The 23080-nt window shown below is 41.4% G+C and overlaps 1 protein-coding gene across 1 annotated transcript; it reads left to right on the top strand.

Annotated features, from left to right (window-relative positions):
* nsd3 (nuclear receptor binding SET domain protein 3) lies at positions 1-22440 on the top strand. Its single transcript, XM_030418211.1, has 26 exons — positions 1-444; positions 2530-3401; positions 4163-4411; positions 4503-4665; positions 4792-4946; positions 5556-6185; positions 6265-6339; positions 6417-6507; positions 6606-6706; positions 7195-7240; positions 7342-7472; positions 7712-7837; positions 7929-8055; positions 8147-8347; positions 9836-10015; positions 11191-11337; positions 14046-14202; positions 15565-15767; positions 15871-15983; positions 16101-16247; positions 16349-16471; positions 16876-16992; positions 17088-17229; positions 17326-17432; positions 17533-17737; positions 17886-22440. The coding sequence occupies exons 2-26, from the start codon at positions 2574-2576 to the stop codon at positions 18155-18157; spliced, it is 4836 nt and encodes a 1611-aa protein (XP_030274071.1). The 5' UTR covers positions 1-444; positions 2530-2573; the 3' UTR covers positions 18158-22440.
* Positions 22441-23080: the final 640 nt, after the last annotated feature.

Raw genomic sequence — 23080 nt, 5'->3', positions numbered from 1 at the left:
TCCTCTTATCCCTTCTTCCCAGTCCTGGTATCTCAGTGGTTTTGGCGCTTGAAGCTGGAAGCACAGGCCCGGAGACTGAAAGCGAGGGTGCTTTTTGTTGAACCGGAGGGAGAGGGAGCTAGAGATTCTTTTCATTAAGAAGACTGCACACGCCGGAGACGGGGGGAGAGAGCGAGAATTGAACATATCTGCCTTTAGCAGGGTTCTCACTAAATGCCCCTGCCCCTACATTGAGGAAGAGCCAAGCATTGGGATTGGGCAGCGACCAGATAGCGTAACACCCCCTCCTCCTCCTCTCTGTTGAGAATTGCGTTAAAACGAAAAAGGAAAAAAGGCCTGCGCTTTATCTTTACTACGGGATTTTTTTTTTCATTTTTTTTCTTATATATTAAACGAGGACACGTTGCTGGCTGGTGTATGTGTTTAGAATGGGACACGCTGCAGGTATTGACATTGTTTTTTTATTTATTATTTCCTTGCATCTCTCGACTCGGCATCAAAATCTGTGCTGCTCCTTTTGCTCTCTCCTCTTTGGCGATAAGCGTGTTTGCCATTAGCCGCCGCCGCTGTCGATGCATGTTGTTGTCCCCCTCCTCCTCCGTCTTCGCACGGACCCGTTTTCGGTCGCAGCTAGCTTATTTTTCAGCCACATTTCTCCCCAAACCGCCAGTGATGGAGGTATAATCACGCCAGACAATTTGATTTAAAGGGGCAAGGGCAGCCATATTGGCAATGGAATGTTAGCCTAGCCAACATTAGCTTCCCCTTTTCATTCTTGATCCATGTGTGATGCTCACAAACGAATAAACCTTAACTGGTTATGTTTAGTCGTGTTCACCAGAGGAGACATGGTTGTGTACCCGTGTCGTGTTTTGGGTTTTTGTTGTTGTAAATGTTTGAAAACGGGCCACAATCTTCTCAAAGACAACCGCTTTGATGCCAGGTAGCTTTAGGCTAACAGCGCAGAAAGCTATAAAATCATTCAGTGAAACAATTTGGTGTGCGCAGTCGTTTTTCTAAACTGGCCACACAGTTGTAACCCAGTATTAATGTTTACCACGGCTGATATGAACCCCGAAATAGCATCACGAGTTTATATATATAGATAGTGACCGTTAGTTGACACCGTATGGATGTTTACATCACCGTTATCCACCTTTGCCAACGCTGGGCAGCCCGAGTCTGTCCTCAAATTAAACCTCAATCGGTCGTTTTCACCGAGAGCACACAAGCCTCAGTACTCTGAAACTGATGAACCAAACACTATTAGTGCTGAAAGTGTCAGGTATAAGAGGGCAAATCACACTCTGGTAGCTGCTCTTTGTTTTGTTTGTGAGAGCAGGCCACCCATGCGCTTGTGTTGATGAAATAAGAAATGATCTATAGCTCCTGAGAGGAGGCACGACACAGATGATCAATGGCTATCAGAGTTGAAAAGTTCTCAGTCATAAGTGGAAGCTGCCTGGAGTTTGTTTTGTGTTCTCTGAGCAAGTTTTAAGATAATTGATGGTTATTTTGTTTGAGGATTTGCCCTGGGTTTTTTTTTTTTTTTTGCAGAGTTCACATGCAAGTCCACTTTATTGTCCACTGGTATCTATCATTCAGACAGCCCTGTAGGTTAATCTGCAGATTCTTTTTTAATACATTGATTAATCATTTGGTCTAGAATATGGGGCCCATGATTGCCAAAGTCACCAAATTGCTATTTTTGCCCGACCAATAGTCCAAAACTCAAAAGACACTTGGTTGAACAAAGATCCACATTTGAAAAGAAGGACCAAGTACATTGGCTTGAAATGCACATCTCTACATGTCGCATAATATCTAAGCACTTAAAGCACTTACACTTTAAAAAGCTGATTGGCAATTATGTTGTTTGCCACACATGTACAACTAAACCACAATGTTAGATAAAATAACAATGGGAGGAAGAGCTACTTGGTTTTATGGTTAATTCTTGAGATTTTTTATTTATTTTTTTGCATTTATAGGAGCATTAAACAGTGTAGATGCATACAGAAAAGATTGAATATGACATCCAGCAAATGTTTAAGGCTGGAATCAAATCAGGGATGTTGCATTTGTATGTAATCCCTTCTGGGTTGCAGGATATTTTTAGGCATTGTCTTTATTGTACATATGCACCCTGTGTCAAAATCTAGTTTATATTATATAACATTATGCCAATGTGGAAGATATCCCTAAATACATTTTTGTGACACACAGCAAACCAGGGTCAGGGTGGTATTCCAGAGTAGAAGCACAAAATATTATGGAGCTGCAGTTTTTCATTGTACCTGATGGACACCTCAACATGAAAGATGCATTTTGGCAAGAGAATGGCTGGAACTGGGGGTTCAACCAGGGCCCAAAAAGGGCCACATCAGGAATATATTTGACATTTGCATTTTCTATGTAGTTTTGTTCCACAGGACTTCATAGAGGATAATAAAAGAGGTCTTAGAATTGACAATGATTTAATCAGAGCTTACTTGTGCCTCATTTGGTTGCATATATCTCCGTCAACAGGTCCAGTCAAAGAAAAAGACAGTTAAGGATGCAGGAGCCCAACAATGGATTTCTCCTTCTCTTTCATGCAAGGGATCATGGGAAATACAATTCAGCAACCCCCTCAGCTCATTGACTCAGCCAACATCAGACAGGAAGGCACCTGTGACACCGGTAGTGACCCGGGAGAGGATGGTGGACCCTCCTATGATGCTGCCCTGGATGCAGAGTTTTCTTACCCGCCGTCGGCTTCGGAGGATATGTCGCAGGTCTCCAACGGCTACCCGCCAGGTCTGGGCATGTACGAACCGCAGGCCAAGTTCTCCATGTACTCGCAGTTCCCCAACGGCTCTGCTAATGGCTATGGGGCCATACGGAGCTACGGAGAGCACGGTCTCATGCCGGGAGAGGGGACTGTCCTGAGAGGTCCAGGCCTCCAGGAGAGACCTTTGTCTCCTGTGTCTCCCCCTCTGCCCACACATCACCCACACCTCCACCACCACCACCATCACCCCCATCACCATCACCCCCATCACCACCACGCGCACCATTTCCACTCGAACCCACCTCACATACAAACCCACCCGCATCCACAGAGTCCTCCGCCACCGCCCCCGCTGCCCTCCCAGCACCACCTCCCCCAGACACCTCACATCATGACCCACACTCTCCCCCCTCCTCCCCCATTACACTTGCCCTCCTCCAGTCCACCCCCCTCCCTTGTGGACAGTACCCCGTCTTCTCAGCCCTCTCACACCCCGTCCAACATGCCTAGTGGGGTGCTAAAGAAAACCAGCTCTCCAGAGATCAAGCTGAAGATTATCAAGACGTATCAGAATGGAAAAGAGCTGTTCGAATCTGCGCTGTGTGGAGACCTGCTGCAAGAGCTGCAGGTAATGCATTCATGTCTACACACATGCGCGCGCGAGCACACAGATTATTCACTCCAAAGATGCTACTTATTTATTTACTCAGGATGGTCATGGAACAGTGTTATATGTTATCAATTCATTGTTGTTGTTATTCTATATGTTATACAATTTAATAAACGTGTAATTGACATTAAAAGTTGAAATGATCAGTAGCATAATCAGTAAGTTGATCATCAATAAAACATTTCGTCAGTTTTTTTAAGTCACCTCACCCAGTTTTACAGCTGCATCTTGTGAGTTTTGTTTTTTTCTATTTTAGAAGTATTTGTTATGCCAGAGTTCAAAGATAACTTGCATCAAAAAATTAATAGTCAACTTCATTTATCATTTCAAGTTTATTCATTATGGACCAAATAAACAAGAACAAACTACTGAAATGTTTGCGATGTTGCTCAGAGACAAGAAAAACAGCAAATTTATTCCAAACAGCATTTTTGGGTATTTTTCCTTTTTAAAATTACTTCAATGATTAATCGGTTAAGAAAATCATTGTTGTTTGAATCTGTTAATGGACCACATGTTTCAGCATATCTTGCATACAATAAGTGATGGTGTATATATGACGCACAGAAAAATGACATCTGTCCAAATAACATTCATATGGACTTGTTCCACTTTGTGCATCTCTGTTTTCTTTTAATCTTCTTTTCAACAGCACTTGAGTTACTATTATAGAAAAAAGAAAAAAGTCAACTGATGTCGTTTTTTTGTATTTGTTTCAGAAGGAGTCTCAGAAGAACGAGGCCACTCAGATACAGCGCAGACATGAGAGGAAGAAGGAGAAGAGGAAAAAGAGTGCGAGGCTGCAGCTGCAGGTCCAGGAACAGAGCCTGGAGCAGAGCCAAACACAGGCAGGTACCACGGGCCAGACGGAGGACATCCACATCGAGCCCCAGCCAATAGAATCACCCCCAGTGCAGCCAGAGAAGCCTCAGAAGTCTGTTATCAAAACTGAACCAAAGACACCAAAGGCAAGAGCACAACACCTCCCTCTTTGAAGAAATTTTTGCATAATGATCACTGCAGATTGTGATAAAACCACGTGTCCATCTTCATGTTTAGGTTCCGAAGGTCCACCATCCATCAGTGATCCAAGAGACGGGCTTCTGTAAGGAGTTTGTGATAGGAGATCTGGTGTGGTCTAAGGTGGGAACCTACCCCTGGTGGCCCTGCATGGTCTCCTCTGACCCGCAGATGAAGGTCCACACGCGCATCAACACCAGAGGTATGAGCACACGTGCACCAAACATTGCTCATAGCACTCTGAATCGACCTGTTTTCTTTCACAAATGTATGAAAGTGTAAGGACAAAAATGCTACAGCTTGCTTTTCTTTTTCTGTCTTTGTGCAGGTCACAGGGAGTATCACGTCCAGTTCTTTGGTAGTGTTGCTGAGCGAGCATGGATCCATGAGAAGAGAATAGTCATGTACCAAGGAAAGAAACAGTATGATGACCTTCAGGCTGAGACTCTACGCAAGGCCACAAACCCTGTGGAGAAACACAAAGTATGTATGACAGAAATATTGTTAGACTGGTACAATATAAATACTTTGTAAATAGAGGGTTGTTTTTTTTTTCCCCAGATGCTAAGAATCCTAAAATTTCTGTAATTGTGATGTATGATGATTTAACCAAAGATTTATGTTTGAAATTAACCTAGTTTGTTTGAAATGTATGCAAGAATTATAGTTTATGCAATTAAGAGTCCACTTTTCTTGGTGAATAGAGTAGCTATTTTTGCTGCTATTCCTATATATAATATATCTATATTTGTATACAATATAATATAATAATGAATCCCTCAATGCAGTTGTAAAAGAGCTGTGAGAAAGACATGAACCAGAAACGGACAATAATAAACTTTATACATAAATTTTTAAGAGACCTCCACCAGATTTTTTTTTTTATCTATGGGGGCATACATTTTTTATTAAATGAGGTAATGATTAAACTGTTTCTAAATTTAGCCCATGTACTTTTTTGAGTCATCAGGGATGCCAGTACCACATATTTGGCGAAGCCCATGTTGATAGTATCGGTTCTCCAGTTAGACAGGTTCTATTTACGAATAAAGTTCATCAGTTGTTCTGTATTTATTATTATTTTTTCTCCAGCTTCTAAAGCCTATTCCTCAGCGAGAGCGTTCTCAGTGGGAAGTGGGTGTTGGTCACGCCGAGGACGCCTTTGTGATGTCACGCCAGGAGCGAATTGACAACTACACCTTCATCTACGTTGACCCAGACCCTACTGCACCACCTCCCTGCAAGAAACCCATTGCCAGACCTGAGAAACGAAACCGGCGCTCCAGTGGCTCAGTCGGTAAGAAGGAAGAGGGAGGGGTGAAGTCACCGGACAGAGAGCAGCCTCCACGGAGGCAGCTACCACGCAGACAGTGTAGTATTTCAAACACAGAAGACAGCACAAACTCCCAGGCCTCAAATGAAGAGAAGAACCAGAGAGGAGACCAGCGTAAGACCAGCTCCCCGAAACAGAACGCTGGTTGTGAAGCACGAACACGACAGGACTCTCCGCCACCAGTCAGGGCCTGGAAAACAGCAGCTGCCAGGAAGCTGCTGCCTCTCTCCATCACCATGAAAAGGCTGAATGTGGAGATCACAAAGTGTGATTGGCCTCTCCTGCAGAAGAAAGCAGCTCCATCTCCGAAAAAAGACAAAGAAGAAGAGACTGAGGAGAGAGTGGAGAGAGAGGCCAGGCAGCCGGACCTGGGATACTGCTCCCCAGAGGTTTGTGTGACTCAGACAGAGAAGTGTTTATATGACATATATCCTGTAAGAATATTACTAATGTTGATGCTTTACACAGGACAGCAGAGCTAAACCTGAGCCCAGTCCTGAGGAGGAAGAGGAAGATGGGGATGAAGGGGAGGAGGAGGGGGATGGGGAGGGGGAGGGGGAAGGGGAAGGGGAAGGGAAGGAGAAGGGGAAGGGGAAGGAGAAGGAGAAGGAGAAGGAGAGGAGAGGAGAGGCTCCCCCGCAAGCCGGAGGAGCGAGGAAGGAGGAATGCAGCAGACCTCCTCTCCCGGATCACCCCACAGTAGTCCACAAGGTTGGTAAAACACAGACCTGCAGGGTGTTTTGTTTTGATGAATATTTGACGTGTGAAGTCAGTAAGAGATGCAGCTCAGTATTTCTCTGTGTTTTCAGGTTCTCAGGAGAGGAAGCTGCAGCGGCGATCAGTCAGGAGCAGGTCTGAGTCAGAGAGAGGCAGCGATCCAATCCCTAAGAAGAAAACCAAAAAGGAACAGGTATCAGTCCTCCCTAGATGATCAGACCAAAAACAGCACAGTTGTAATGTTCACAGTTCGATTTTAGCTGGTCATGTTTCCAATACACGTTTTTTCCATGTACTACCTCAGTAAATTGCTTGTTACAGAGTTTATGGTCTCAATCGCTAGTTTCAACTCATCGCTAAAACAGCATGACATTTATTTAGTAAATTATAATTCCATTTAGATTTTAAAAGGTGATAATTGAGAGTGTACTTTAAGGCTTGGCTACATTGTGTTGTGACTGAGAATCCTCTGCATGTCCTCATTGTCATCAGGATCTTCCCTAGCTCCACCCTTTCCAAAAAATACAAGATGGCGATAACCTTAATGTGAAATTGTAGTCTTCAAACCAGTAGTCCACTACCAATGTTGGCATCACGGTGGTTTTAAACATGGTCTTAGTGGGAAATTTCCTCAAATGTACCTGAATCAAACCTGCACTTCCATGTTTGACCTCCTAACAGGCAGAGATGGCTCCTGAGACCACACTGAGGACAGGGTCACAGAAAGGTAGGCAATCCCTCTTTCATGCTTCCTGTAAACCTCTGCAGTGAGAAATCCTTATATCTATAGAAAAATGAAATTCATCTATTTTATTTGTGTCCCTGTAGGAGCCAGTGAGATCTCCGATGCCTGCAAGCCCCTGAAGAAGCGAAGCAGAGCATCAACAGATGTGGAGATGGCTTCTTCTCAGTACAGAGACACCTCTGATTCTGACTCTAGAGGCCTCAATGACCCACAGGTAGGCTCGGAAAACGTGCAGATATCCCCACGAACATAAAAAGGAACATTTTTCTCCCGCACACAAAATATAGATAAACATACATACAAACTCAGAATATACTTTTACTATTTTCCTTGCAAAGGAAGAACGGTGGTGTTGTTTTTTAGGCATAAATGGTGAAAAAATGGTGCTTCCAGCTACATTTGATTCCTTCGCATAAAACACTTTGAAAAGCTTGTTCTTTTTTTCCCGCACAGGGTTTGTTTGGGAAGAGTCTTGATAGTCCAGCAGCAGCAGATGCAGACGCTTCAGATACACAGTCTGTGGACTCTGGCTTGTCCCGTCAGGACAGCAGCACCGGCAAGAGAGACACCGTCTGCCAGGTCAGTGCTGCTCATGATTCATCTCTGTTTCACTGTCTCCCAAAGGCTTACAGGTATTGAGTTATATGTTATTCTATACATCTGTGTGTAGATCTGTGAGGTGTATGGAGAGGGTTTGGTGGTGTGTGAAGGTGACTGCAACCGACGGTTTCATCTGGAGTGTCTTGGTCTGACATCCCTACCTGAGGGCAGATTCACCTGCCTGGAGTGTAGAAATGGTAAGCGAATCAGAATACAGCTTCACGGGTACTTTTGTCGCATATGACTCTTTATGACCACAAATGTCCTTTTTTTTTTTTTTTTTTTTAGGCAGTCACCCTTGTTTTAGCTGTAAAACAGCAGGCCAGGAAGTGACGCGCTGCTCTGTATCTGGATGTGGTTGTTACTACCACGAGGATTGTGTCCGTAAACTCCCAGGCGCCACCAGCAGTCCAGGCGGAGGCTTTTCCTGCCCACAGCACAGCTGCTCTACCTGCTGCCTGGAGCGAGACTTACAACGAGCCAGTAAAGGTAACACAACTTCTGTTTTTGTTTTTCTTCTTCTCTGATTTCCTACTTGAGTTTGCAGCAGAAGCTATGCGACAGTGAGCCACTGTTACATCAGCAAAATGTGAAGAAATGTGTGAAAAATAGATTTATTGAATATCCAGTGAAGTTGTTAGCACTTACAGATGAATATGTAACACTTCCAATGATGCACAGCAACAGGTTCAAATAGGGAATTTCAGCCCTCAGCTTTACTAAGACATTTGTGGGTGTGACCAATATTAAAGAGTAGCAAGGAACCTGCCGACACCCAATGTACTCTCAAGACCTTTGTGTTGAGCAGGCCTGTTCCTTTGTGAAGCAAATTTCATGGACCAACAGAAAAAAAGCTCAAATAATGAGGGAAAGGGTCTGCTAAAGGGTAATGCAAGAAAAAAAGAAGAGGAAATGAGGCATAACATGTTTGTTTCTTTCCTTGAGGCAAAAATTAGACTGAGAAGGAGAGGACTGACAAAACAGTACACCTTTACCTGGTCGGTAATTTTGTGCTGCAGTTTCTGCACAATATTTGGTCACAGAGTCTTGCCAAGAACACCCAGTTCCACCTTAAATCAAAGGTGCTCCATTTGGTTTGAGGTGGGAGGCACCTGGAGGCTGCACACCATTATAATTTAATAGCAATGTTCCTGGAAACATTTACATCATGGTGCATTATCCTGCTGGAAATATCCCACCTGAGAAAGGGAACGGATGATCTTTGTTTGCAAAAAAGTTTCAGCATCTTGTGGTTTCAAAATGTCTCTTGGATGTGATGATGAAAAATGTGCATAGCAAACAAGTGTAAAGTTAAGAAAAGATGGAAAAAGAAAGTGAATAAAACCTAAAAGACTAATCTGAAATAACATAATGCAGTGAATTATGGTAGAAATATACTGTGCTTGGTTATTAATGTGTAGAGTCAGTTGCACATCCAATCCCAATAGTTGTAGAGAATAGGAATAGGAGAATAGAGGTGTCTATAATGTCGATAAAAGTGATTCCAAACCAAGAACTGTTTGAATATTCCATACAAAAACGAGGGTATGAGAAATGTCCAAGAAATAAGTGCATACTTACAGGCAGAACTTAGTTTGCTCTTCTTTTTCAACCCCATTAAACATTTCAAGGCCAACCAGACTTATCTTATGACCGGAACTACTGATCCAACACATCAAGTGTGGATGAATGTTTGCATTTTGTGTTGTACAGCACCATGAAGCAAGGAGAAAATTTTTCATTATACAACTGTAGATTGAACTGTTAATTGTCTGAGATGCCAAAAAAAGTACGAAGTATTCATATTTTTTATGTGACTCCCTTAATTACAGCTGGAACCCATAAAGGAATCTGACCTAAATAATTATAAAAACACTGCATTCTTTCACAGCTCTGCATGTGCTGTACTGCATCATAGCTACATGATATGAGCAGTTGACAAGAATCTTCTTCCCCTCTCCTCTGCTTCATGTCCAGGTCGTCTGATGCGTTGTATCCGCTGCCCGGTGGCCTATCACACAGGAGACAGCTGTGTAGCAGCAGGCAGTGTTGTCCTCACCCATCACATCATGATCTGCAGCAGCCACGGCAGCGCCAAGAGGAACGGGCTCCTCAGCTCCCCCGTCAACGTGGGCTGGTGCTTTCTGTGTGCCAGAGGTAAGCTTTCACACCTGTACACACTAACATCCTTCCTCTCTCACAGCCATGAACCATCAGTGGCCCTGAACAGACGGAGCAGACAGATGTGAGCCACACATGACCATTTTTGATACCATTGGCTGATTTCTGTCTTGTGACAAACCACAAGATCAGCTGTTCTCACTTCAACTTCCCATTGGAGATTCAACAAGACATGACCATCCTCCATGACTGTAGTTTTTTTTTTTTGGAGTAAAACCATGTTGCTGCAAACTGAACTAAACATAAAATATCTTAACTTAGTTTAGATATTTAATGTTTTAACACTTTAAATTAGGGAACACATATTAACCATTGACTAGATGCTTACTACCCTGTTTATTAGTAGCATATTGGCTCGTTATTAGACATTATAAATCACCTATAAATGTCTTATTCTGCATGATATTCTACAACTACCAGGCCCTTGAGTTAGACTGCTCCCTCAATAGGCTTGTTCACTTATAGATTAAGTGACAAATTAGTGGTGACTTAGTTAAGAGCAAGACATCAATTTAGAATCAGGAGCATTAGAAAAATTGATTCAGACTTATTTGGACAACCATTTACACTTGGCATTTATTTAGCCATTTTTTTTGTATATGTCTTTATTTTTCACTTGAGCAGTTTCAGTTATTGGGTTCAAAGAATTACTCAATGACTTGAATAGCCATTCTGTGACTAATGCGCATGCTAGTAAGAATTTAGTTAATGGTTAATCTGTGTTCCCCAATATAAAGTGTTTTTAAAGTCTTTTTAATATTCCATGTTTCATGTTTGGCATTGTTCATAAATAGCAGAGCTGTGAAATGTAATGTTTGTTTTTCCATCACGATACTAATACAATGGCTGATCCAGGCTGTTACACTGCACTCCACCAAAAAGAATCCCAGCTCACCTGGAAACAGGACTTATTTTGTGACGTTGAACCAGTTTAGATCTGTTCTGCCTGTTAAACCAACAAGTTGAGTGCACTGTTTCGCCTCTTTCTGTCGGGACAAACCTTGTTTTACTTGTTTCTTCTGTGCGTGCTTGTGTGTGCGAGAGACTGTTGCGAGAGTGTTTTTTCTTTATCTTCTTTTTGTGATTTTTTTGGGTAATTCTTCGAGTTTGACTGCGGCTCACCCCCGTCTCTTCCTGTGTGTCTTGTGTAGGGCTGTTAGTGCAAGACCTTACTGACACCATATTAAGTTCATATGCCTATAAGTCCCACTACCTTCTGACTGAGTCAAATCGTGCTGAGTTGAAATTACCTATGATTCCCTCTCCTTCGTCAGCTACCAAAAAGAATGTTGGGAAAGGTAACTGCACAGTTTTTCTCTTTCTCCTTTGTCCCACTGGTCTGTGTTTGTGATGTGCCTGCTCCTCTTCTGATTTAGTTTACCCTTTTTGTACGCATCTTTCATTTCAAAGCCTTGAGGTGCACAATGAATTAACTGGTTCCAGTTAATTTTAATGCAGAATGGTGCAAAGTAACCTCAGCCAAGTTCCCTAACACATTAACAGATAACAGTGGGCCTCATGCAAGAACAATATCCGTATTCTTATCTCAGACCTCTCCTTGTTTGAGGAGTCAGATTTACCAAACAAAAACTGTTGCCTTTTTTAACAGACATTTTGACAAGTCACAGTAGGAAAATCACAGGTGTAAATAAGTTTATTGAAGATGGCTTCTTCAGTTTCAGGGTCCTTGTATTGTGCATGCAGGCTCACTGTCACACTGTCATAGTTCACTGGGACACCTGAACAGGACAGAGTCATCATTAATGATGTTAATAACAGCTGTGTTTTCCTACTACGACAAGCTAAAATGTCTGCTTTGAAAGGCCTGTTGCTCTAGGATGTCACCTATACACTGAATTATCATATATAATTCACATAATTGACGTCCCTAAATTGCTATAAACGGCCATCTGCTCTGCTTCATTTGTGGGCAACTTTCATTCAAAAATAAAAAAGAGAAACTGTCAGAAATCAGCAAACAAAAACAGAAAACATTTAGCCATGTCAATGCTGGTGCTGGAAGACCTGGACTTGAAATTATAAAATAGTTATACAGCCAAGACATTTTATCAGAGCAGTGCTGTACTGCGACAGAAACGAATAACGACTGTTGGGGTAAAAAAAGAAAACTCTTAATTCAAAGTTCACTTACTGAGTTATATCCCAGCCATATGGCCTTCTTCAGCATTTGGAACTTGCCCAGGAGTCATCACAAGACCTGAATACAGGACATGGGTCATGTGACAACAAGTGGTCATAGGTTTCCTACCTCTGTTGGGGTTGAATGTGATGTGGCATCGGAAGTAAGACTTGAGTTTAGAGTTTTAATCACAGTATATGTGGCCCCAGAGTCAAGACTAAACCTCCATTTAAAGAGTGAGTGGTGTCGACATTAAAATATTTTTCAAATTAACAGATGACTTAATGCATGTTCACCCTAAAATCAAAAATACGTATTCCCCCTCTTAGTTGTAGTGTCATTTTTCCATCTAAATCGTTTTGGTGTTAATTGCTGAGTTTTGGAGACCATATAGATGTCTTCATGCTCTGTCTTATTCCAGAAGTCATGACGGTCTTAATCAAATCAACTCACACCTGAACAATTTAGATGGATAAATAGCACTACAGGTAAGGGGCAAAATATGTAAATGATTTTTATTTTTTATTTTGCGGTGAACTTTCAAGATGGGAGGCAGTCAATGGAGGATTTTTCCAAAATATGCCAATAAAATCTTCAGAAAATTGGTAAAGTATGATGATTTGGTCTCTGTATATGACAGCTACAACAGATCTGTATGGCCCAAGAAAAGTATTTGGTTTTTGCATGAGGCCCGCTGTGTGATTGGTTCGTGCTGCGCATGAACAGTCAATCTGGGTATATATCTCTGCATTAAAGTTATTTAATTTTTCAAAGAATAACATTTCTCTGCAGGGAAAATATAATTGGTCATCAAACCTCCCCTGTATGATGCCCTGATGCAGGGCGCTCTGGATTAGTTCAGGTTCTTTCTGTGGTATGTGGAGCTTATCACTGCTGGAGGCGCACTGCTTCTCTGCTTCAGCACTCTGGGCTTGTTGTTGATTTGAAAGGCCTTCTCCAGCCTCAAACCCTCTTACACTGATTGCAACCAAGTTTTATTTTTTCACCGAAATTTTCAGATAAAATTAAATTTTGGCTCACCTCATTTTCTGGAGCTTTGACCTGCCTTGGATGGAATATAATCCCAATCAGGACTAGATTTGAGTATAATTAAGATTTCACTTTTAAAAGAAAATCATTTTGCAAATTGAAATACAGCAAACAATGCGATATGATTCCATTCAAGTTGGTCTGTGCAGGATGCGATATGTGTGATGGGTAAAGTTTGCTTTACTGGCAGGACTGCATGCCTGCTTTTTTGCCCAATAATCTATTTAAGTATAACCCTGATTAACTGTTAACTTGCTGGCTGATTTTATTTCTGTGCTGCCGCATGTGTTTCCCATAGACTGGTCTTGGTACATTGCTCTGAATCTGATTGCCAGACACGCTGTTACTCCCACAATTATAGTTGTAACCTACCTCAAAATCCATTGCAGGGGTTTCCAACCATTTAATCTTTGTCACACAGCATGACTGTCACAGGAGCCTTCACTCAAGCTAAAAAGCTCCAAGACTTACTTTTTATTTTAAAATAATGGCCAAATTTTATTATGGGAGTTGTTCTCCCGACAAGGACACTGTTTCCATTTCACACTAGATTTTTGTAAACCCTGACTTGGTTCTTTATTCATAGGCTTTGTAGCATTGCTGTTTTCTTTTTAGGCTTGTCTGCAAATGAGATTCAGAGTTTGTCCAGGTTTTAAGGTGCATCACCTAATCATACACTCCTCCTCTCTTTGCATACCAATTTTCCCACAACGCATGCACACACACGCACACACACACACACACACACACACACACACACACACACACACACACACACACACACACACACACACATATATATCCATACAAATGTAGGAGGCAAGTTGCTGTGCTGCGACTCATGCCCGGCTTCCTTCCACCCGGAGTGTCTGGAGATGGAGATGCCGGAGGGGGCGTGGTCCTGCAGTGATTGCAGGGCAGGGAAGAAACCTCACTACAAACAAATTGTCTGGGTCAAACTGGGCAACTACAGGTACGCAGAGAGCACTGATTACAGACTGCTGAGGCTTGAGTAACTTTTAGTTTATGCTACAGTTGCATTTAAAGGGTAAGTCTGGTGATGTTCTCTATTTTTTTTATGATAAAAAATGTAATGGAAAGACCAAAACCAGCAATGAATTAATCCGACAAGCGGTTTCCTGTGTTGACAAATTCTGCTCATTCCTCTGTACTATAGAGCTCCATTGTTGTCCAAGAACTATTGTAAACATATCATTTAGCCACAGTGATGCACTGGATGACATGTTCTTGTACCATAATGAACATGTAGATTATTTTGACTCAATCCCACATACTGTCCACCATCCTGCTGCTGTCAAAATTCACTAGAAAGCTTGAAAGGCTCAGAGTGCCATCTAGTGGGCCAGGGAGTTGAGTTGCCAAATAGTCGGATTCAAATAAAAACATTTTTTTAGAATTTACAAAGCTGGATATTTTCAATTGAGGAAAAAAAAATCCCAGTTGGATCTGTCCCAACATCGGAATCTGAACCAAAAGTTAATGGTGTCCTTCCAAATGTTGTGCAAATCCATTGAATAGTTTTTGTGTAATCCTGCTGACAAACCAAGAAATGGACACAAGTGATTTGTAGCTGTCAGCTAGCTATTGTTCCTGCGGATGTGGTGACACAAAATGGATCCGTTTTTGAAATGTTTTTTTAAAGGAAATCGCGATGTGGTAGACAACCCTGTGCCAGTGAAAGCTCCAAAGCATGTAATGAGGAGAGTCCAGTCTACTAACGTGTTGTTGGTTTTGGAATTTTTACAGGATAAGTTAACATTCAAAAAAAAATTGAATATCATCAGTCTCATCCTTTAAGTCCAGAGCAACAAATCTGCTTTGCACTCCACAGACAGTGTGTGACATTATAGATGCAGGTATTCAGGAAACATTGAGCCTGGCACAGCAGTGGTGATTTCCTGTCTCTCACTGACTGTGAGCCTCTTTAATATTTATGCCGCTGTTTATAGTCTGCTGGCATGGTACTTGTTTGAAAAATAGTAGGGGTAAAAAATAATGCCCCTTTAATTTAGGAAAATGTTTCATGTGACAATAAACAGCATTTCAATTTAAACATGTAGATATTTATAGGTCAGAGTTCTGCAGACATAATTACACACAAGCTTTAGGGAAGAATTTTCTGTTGACTGAAAACAATTCTTAAAAATGATCATTCATACAAAAGAAAGAATGAGAAGTAATGTTTGAATAGTTTGGTGCAGGTGTGACACTACCCTCAGGCCTTTAAAAACTTAAGGTCACATGTTTTATCATTTATTTTTACCACTCTCTCCTCTTCTCATTAAACAATGTCCCTGTCCCGTCCGTTTTGCAGGTGGTGGCCAGCAGAGATCTGCAACCCTCGGTTGGTGCCATCCAACATTCAGAGCCTCCGCCACGATATTGGTGACTTCCCCGTCTTCTTCTTTGGCTCCCATGACTACTACTGGATCAACCAGGGCCGCGTCTTCCCCTATGTGGAGAACGACAAGAACTTTGTCACGGGTCAAATCAACATCAACAAAACCTTCAAAAAAGGTAATTTCTTCCTACAAAATTTCCTCCTACTAAATCCATTGTGAATTAATCATTTAAAGCTGTAGGAAAGATAAGCTTCTGAGGTAGTTTTGGTATGTTTTAGCCCTGGAAGAAGCAGCCCGGCGGTTCCAGGAGCTTAAGGCACAGAGGGAGAGCAGGGAGGCTCTAGAGCAGGAACGCAACTCCCGCAAACCTCCACCCTACAAATTTATCAAGGTAATGTGATTTTAATATCTCATGTAAGACAAATACCCCAAAAATTGTCTTTGATGAAGTTCTATTCAATAAGTGTTCGGTGTTTTTATACATGCTTTTGTTGTTTTCCTGTATCAGTCCAACAAACCAGTGGGGAAGGTACAGATGCATGTAGCTGACTTGTCAGAAATCCAGCGATGCAACTGCAGACCGTCAGATGACCATCCGTGCAGCCTCAATTCCCAGTGTCTCAATCGCATGCTGCAGTACGAGTGTCACCCACAGGTCTGTGTATTGTTATCTATTTTGCTCATTTCTTGAACAATAAACCTGGTCTGACTGTCATCAGAGATGTCACCTCTGAACTTTTATTTTGTTGTTTTCAGGTGTGTCCTGCAGGGGACAGCTGTGAGAACCAGTGCTTCTCCAAGCGGCTGTATGCAGAGACAGAAGTGGTAAAGACAGACGACCGTGGTTGGGGCCTCAAGACCAACCAGGTCCTCCGGAAGGTGAGTGTCGAGCTGAATGTGCAATCCTAAATCATGGATAGCCAGATCATCAAACTTGTGTGTTAATCAGCTCATACAGTGTAATAATATTTACAAAACAGACTTTTAAAAGTCAAATTGCTATCAGAATCAACCTTCGATGTCAAATGGAATACTAAACGGTGCCAAGAACGATCCTCTGGATGATTTGGTCCAGAATAGACCCATTAACTTTTGGTGTGGCTCTGGATAAATGGACAGATCCAGAACATTTTTTCAACCTTTTTCATTAATTTGTCAGGGAATAGTGCATAGATGTCCTTAACATTGATTCCCACTGTTCTCACTAGTTGTGTAGTTTTTGTTTTAGTTGTCAGTGAGATCCATATAACAATGTAAAAATGTAATGTTTTTATTTCCTCAAGGGTGACTTTGTGACAGAGTATGTGGGAGAGGTAATAGACTCAGAGGAGTGCCAGCAACGAATCAAACGTGCACAAGAAAATCACGTGTCCAACTTCTACATGCTCACCCTCACCAAGGTAACATCAGTGATACTGAAACATTGTTCAGTGTGGAGTCCTCCACCTAGTTTTTCTTGAGCCCTGGTGTCTTAATGTCCATCTCTCCCTTATAGGATCGTGTGATTGACGCTGGCCCGAAAGGCAACTCGTCTCGGTTTATAAACCACAGCTGCAGCCCGAATTGTGAAACGCAGAAGTGGACAGTTAACGGAGACGTCCGCATCGGGCTCTTTGCTCTCTGTGATATCGAGGCTGGTGAGTTGACGTATATTCTGTCAAATTCCTACATGTATGTTTTGTGCACTGAGAGTGACATTGATGATCCATTTGATGTGCATCTTGTCCCTGCAGACACAGAGCTGACGTTCAACTACAACATGCACTGTGTAGGCAACAGGAGAACAACTTGTAACTGTGGATCAGACAACTGCTCTGGCTTCCTCGGGGTGCAGCCGACAGTAAGGACATTTACCTCTCCTCATCATCCTGAATCCAGTTTTTCCGACTTCTGAAAAGAGTGTTGATGCCATTTTTATCTTTTTCTAATGTTTCCTCCAGAGCGCTGTGGTGATGGAGAAAGAGGAGAAGGCCAGGAATGCGAAGCTGAAGCCGAAGAAGCGGAAGCTGCGGCTGGAGGGCAAACACGCGCACGAATACTTCTGTTTTTGCTGCGGAGAGGGAGGCGAGCTGGTGATGTGTGACCGAAAGGACTGTCCGAAAGCATATCACCTGCTCTGTCTCAACCTTACCAAGCCGCCATACGGTAATGACCAAATGAGTTTGAGTATGTGTGTGTCTGAAAAAGTACTGTATGTATTTTGTGCTTTCATATCCTGTTAATCATCTCACACAGATTTATCTTGAGAGCCATAGCAGCTTTGAAACCATTTCTTTCTCGTTTTCGTCTGCAGGACGTTGGGAATGTCCGTGGCACGACTGCAGCGTTTGTGGTGTCCCGGCCTCGTCCCTCTGTGACTTCTGCCCTCGCTCATTCTGCCGCGAGCATGAGGTGGGGGCGCTCACTCCCTCCTCCCTCGAAGGTCGCCCCTGTTGCTCCAGTCACAACCCAGTCAGTCCCCTGGACTCCAACTCCAGCTCGACCCAGCTACGCCACTCCGCCCTGAGCCCAGTCCGGGTTAAAGAGGAGCTGGAGCCAGAGCCGGGTAAGCCAGCCACAGAGTGAAACCACAGCTCCCCTGAATACCTCATTCCCTGTGAAGTGCGTTCTTGTTCGATCCACCTCTGATCTGAAGCAGCTCTACAAAAGGGAATACAGTGCTTTTTGACCAGTGCGACGGTCCCCCTTCAGACACAAGACGCACCGAAGAACACCTCGATGCTGTTTGTGGCGAGACTGGACTGGAGCGTCCGCAGGGGAAGTGTCCAGGCATCATTGTGCGCTGTTTTCCCTCCTCTCTTGCCATAAAACACCACCTCTAACACTCTCTACCGCTCGTCTGTGCCCATCGGAGGGCCCAGACCACCACCTCATAATGTTTCTTTTTGTCAGTTTTACAGCTGTTGAAATTTTAAGTGTTGTCACATCGTCAGTTACCGGCACTTTGAAGAACCTTGACGAGTGAGGTGGAGGGGAGAGGTAGAAGAGAAGAGGAGTAGAAGATTGAAAGCTGGACCTCTCCACAACCACGCTGCTCCTCTCCTTGTTTACCTGCTGTACGCTGCGGTCGGCATCACACACAGGATGGCTCTACGGAGACGAGCCAGCCCTTTTCTTCTCCTCCGCAGCAGATCATCACTCCAAACGTGATCTGTCATCGTATTTATCTCTTCTTCTTCTCCTTGCAGGAAAGGAGGTGGGGTGGATGACCGATTTTGTGCAATTTTTTTCAGGACCACACTACATTCCAACCTTCCTTAGACATGGTTTTAATATACTTATGGGTATGGATGAATATAATTATATACAGTATCTATGTTTGTTAATGTTTACAGACAGATTCTCTCACTTCATCTCAGTGAGTGGTGTATTATGTTTGTTTGTTTAGGTGTTAAGCATTACGCAGACCTCCTTGTGAAAATAGTCCTATAAGGTGAAATATAATGGTATATAGTGTAATGGTATGACATTACAGAAGTACTTGTGATTTTCATATTGCCAGTCTCACTTGCCATTGTGTACATAATTGGCTCATACTATTGTAAAGTAATTAAAGATCAGGAGAGACGGAGCCTCGCCTCTCTGGTTGTTCCTGGTAGAAGGAAAACGCTTTTTTAAACAACAAGACAGATCCTTTTTATTTTCTTTTTTGATGAAGTTCTGTTCTCACACTTCCTCCGAGCAGTTACTGTTATTTGTATTGTAGATGGAGGGGCTCAGCTTGTGATCACTGGTGCTGTCTTAAAGTATTGTTGATTGGCCTTAAGTTTGATTCTGGCTGTAGAAACTACTGCCCAGATGCAGTTCATTTCAGTAAAGTCGTGTACTGTGACTGCTTCAATGCTTGTTTTGTTTTTGTTTAGTTTTTTTTCCGTTTTTTCTTTTTTTTTTTTTCCCGTTTTTTTTTTTTTTTTGCCAAACTTTTCTGAAAAGCACTTTTACACAGCTTGTCGCTACACTATTTAGCTAGGTCATGCATATACAGAAATGTATATAAAAAGAACATAAGACAAGTGTTTCAAAATGGATACCTCTTCTTCTTGTAGTAACATCGGAATTTAACTGTGTTGTAACTTCTTTCCTCTGTCTAAAACGTGGAGAGTACTGGTCGTGGGTTTGGATGTTTTTTCGAGGAAAGTGTGGCCAAAATGCTGTTGTTTTTTTGGGGGGGGGTTATTCGGCACAAGTAGGAATGACTGCCAGCCCGGCTTTGTACAAAAAAGTCCTCTGTGTCCTTGAGAGGTACGTCTTCGTTTTCCACCTGGAGAACATTCTCAAGGCTGGGCTTTATATAAAGACGTAAAGGTATAACAACAGTCCCAGTTCAGTATAATGTACAAATACAAACTTCTGTACAGTGTTTTTAATCGCTCATCTGTCAAATCTAAATTTTTTGTATTTATTGCACCACATTTTATACCAGTTTCTTTTTCAAACACCAGTGCAGTAATTTGTCTCCCTCTCCCCCACGGTGTAAGTGAAATAGACTATTTAAAAAAACATGGGGAGTTTTACATAATATATCTGTATCTAGTCATTGCATACATTTTTTTTGTTTTTTTAAAGATACATTTGGTGTAATGATTCCACATTTGGTAACAGCCGCTGCTCATAGACCTGTATCGTGACTCACTGTAATTGGTGTTGACAGCAGTGTGAACCAGTTTAATATAGGAATGTAAAGTTTCGGTTTCAGAGCAGTTTTTGTGCTTTTTTTTTTTTTTTTTTTTTTAAAAGTCCGGACTCAAGAGATCATCACAGATGGAAGTTTATCTGTTGTCACGTCTCAGCATTTTGCTTGTAATTTTCCCCCTGTACCCTGGTTACCCTTATATTATCTGCCATGAAATTGTGTTTTTTTTTTTGTTTGTTTTTTAAGTTTGGTTTCTGTTTATAATCAAACCACAAGGTGCCAATGTGTCCAAATCATTTAAATTTTTTTGGGTCACTTTGAATGCATAGACCAGATATGGTAAATTACTTGAGAATTCAAAGAAGAAGAGAGGAGTCATTGGGTGCAGAAAAGTGAGCAAATTATAGTCATGATTTTACCACACAAATATAATCTGTGTAGAATAATAGTTTTGTGTCTGATATGGTTTTCCCACCATAAAAGTGAAAAAAACAACAACATAAATATGCAATTATTCTTTCAAAAGGATAACCGCTGAACACAAGATGTTTCCTGCTTTAGTGGATCAATCTGCAACGTAGGACAAACATTAAGTAAAGCAAATGTTTTTTTAAGTGGAGATAGAGTTAAATATGCTAAATATAAGCACATAACACTTTACAGACATGTGATTGGATTTGTGCACAAACTTTTTAATGTTCTCCCTTTTCTGCATTCAACAAGTCTTCTCCTTTTTCTTTCTCTTATTATTGACCCTTTTTTGGAAACCTTTCCAAGAAAACCGACTAAATGTGCAGATTTCCTCATCACTGCCCCCAAATTTGCTAACCTCTACGCATTCAGAGATGCATTTCTGTTCAGTAGATAACTGTAAGAAGTAGGCCACTTCAGTACTTGTTCAATATCAGGTAGGTGCATCATTATGGCACTTTTACTTACATAGTCTGTGTGTCTAAACTTGAATTTTCTTTATTTTTTTTTGTATTTATTAATGTTTTTTTTTTTGTTTTTTTTTACACAGGATTCATACATGTGTGATTATCAGACAGAAGATTCCTTGAATTTTGTGTTTGTGGCTTTAGGAAAAAAAAATGTCTGACTGATGACTTGTGATTATCTAACTGGTCTTACAGCCTTTTTTCTTCTTTTCATGGTGACTGTTCAGCTGAAATGCATGCTTCCAACATCAGACACTGGTTTAATCCACATCTGTATTCAGTTGGAGAGTTTTTAAATGCCTGATTTAAATGCCAATGTTTTGTTTGGATTGTGCTCCTTTTTTATTTTTATTTTAACCATTTTGCACAGAGATTGTGCAAAACCAAACAGCCTTTATTTTTTTGCACCTGCAGATCGCATGATCATGAATTATTTTGTGCCAGTTTGTCCTCTTCTGCCCTCCTCTGCTGAAACAGCAGCAGTATTACGTTTGCCTAATTTAAGTGTCCCAGCCTGCATCATGCCATATACTTAAATTACTACCTGATGTGTATGTTTTGTTTGTTTGCTCTCATTGTAGTGCCCACATTTTTTTTTTTTTTTTTTCAAGAGACAGCATGTTTGTTCTCAGTTAAGTGACCCTTAAATACGCCTGAGGAAGATTTTCATGTGTCCAGGAATTTGTTTATTATTAATATTTTTCTTATACACTTAAATTTAGTATCGACCACCCCCTTCTTTGTCAAAAGGGTATGTTTCAGTTCACTGTGATGTCATTTGGTTTTTGTGCAATGTTGCCGACTGTCATTAGTTTTAATTGTCATGCTGTCAGAGGAGAAATAGTGTTGGAATAAATAAATAAATCCACCTTCATAAGCACTCATCTCTTTTTACTTGTAGTAAACTTACTTACAGTAACTCTAACTGGGGTCATATCTATCTCTCTTGGTGTTGCTTCAATTAAACGTGGATGAACACAAAATACCATGTTGATTACTGTTCAACCTGTGTTACTGCATACTGCATATTGTTGAGGAACTTGTAAATAGTTTGCATTGAACTTGCATAGACTCATGTTACTGTGGCGTGCTATTTTTGCCTGTACAATTCTGCTTCTAAATGTGTGTGACTGTTGAGACGACACTCTTTTTGTACATGACTGTCTTTTTATTTGAGAATATTGATTCTGTCCTTTTTCATTCTAAAGTTGAGTTTGAAGAGTTCAGACATGCCTGAAGTTTGACTTTAATAAAGCTGTACTCTGTCTCAGTGAAAAGCTCCCACTGTGTGTGATTTTGTAACTGGCTGAGAATAGGATTTAAAGATCAACCTTTTGAATTAAGTGGTTGTAATCACTAGATTTTGTACCAAAGCAGATTGCAGCTGAATATAACGAGGTTTCTTTAAAAAAATCTACTTCTTTGAATTAATAGTAATAAAAGTAAAGAAATTAATGAAAATAGATCAAAAGGTTAAAAGTTAAACTTACTGAAAATACATGTATATTACAATTTAAAGCCTGTGGAGTCTGTCAGTCTCAAATATTCACATGTGCACAAGAGTAAAAAAATAAAGCAACTTAATACTATTTGAAACTTTGTGTGAATGGATACTGCAAAAAAACAAAACAAAAAAACAAAAAAAAAAACAACTTAAATTGATTTGATGGGGAAATAACTCAGGCAGACATCACTGATTCAACCTCTAGATGGCAACTTGTAACGTGACGTGGCTTCTTGCATCCTTCAGTCAAGCCACATAAAGTCATCTACACGACCATTTCCGGTTCATATAGCGTCACAGGGCTCCCGCATTTTAAATTCTCAAACCTGTGTCCGTCAAATTATGAGTTGAAATAAAGTCATGTGCTTCTGGAATAAAAAGTAGTGGCAAAATTGAATCAGAGCTGATATAAA

This window comes from Sparus aurata, chromosome 5, assembly GCF_900880675.1.
Source record: "Sparus aurata chromosome 5, fSpaAur1.1, whole genome shotgun sequence".
Classification (NCBI taxonomy): Eukaryota; Metazoa; Chordata; class Actinopteri; order Spariformes; family Sparidae; genus Sparus; species Sparus aurata.
This window is presented reverse-complemented; position numbering and strand designations above follow the sequence as displayed.

Coding starts and splice junctions, on each gene's coding strand:
- nsd3 (XM_030418211.1), top strand. CDS start 2,574: ATGGATTTCTCCTTCTCTTTCATGCAAGGGATCATGGGAAATACAATT. Junction 4,666..4,791: donor CACGCGCATCAACACCAGAG/GTATGAGCACAC, acceptor GTCTTTGTGCAG/GTCACAGGGAGTATCACGTC. Junction 7,838..7,928: donor AGAGAGACACCGTCTGCCAG/GTCAGTGCTGCT, acceptor ATCTGTGTGTAG/ATCTGTGAGGTGTATGGAGA.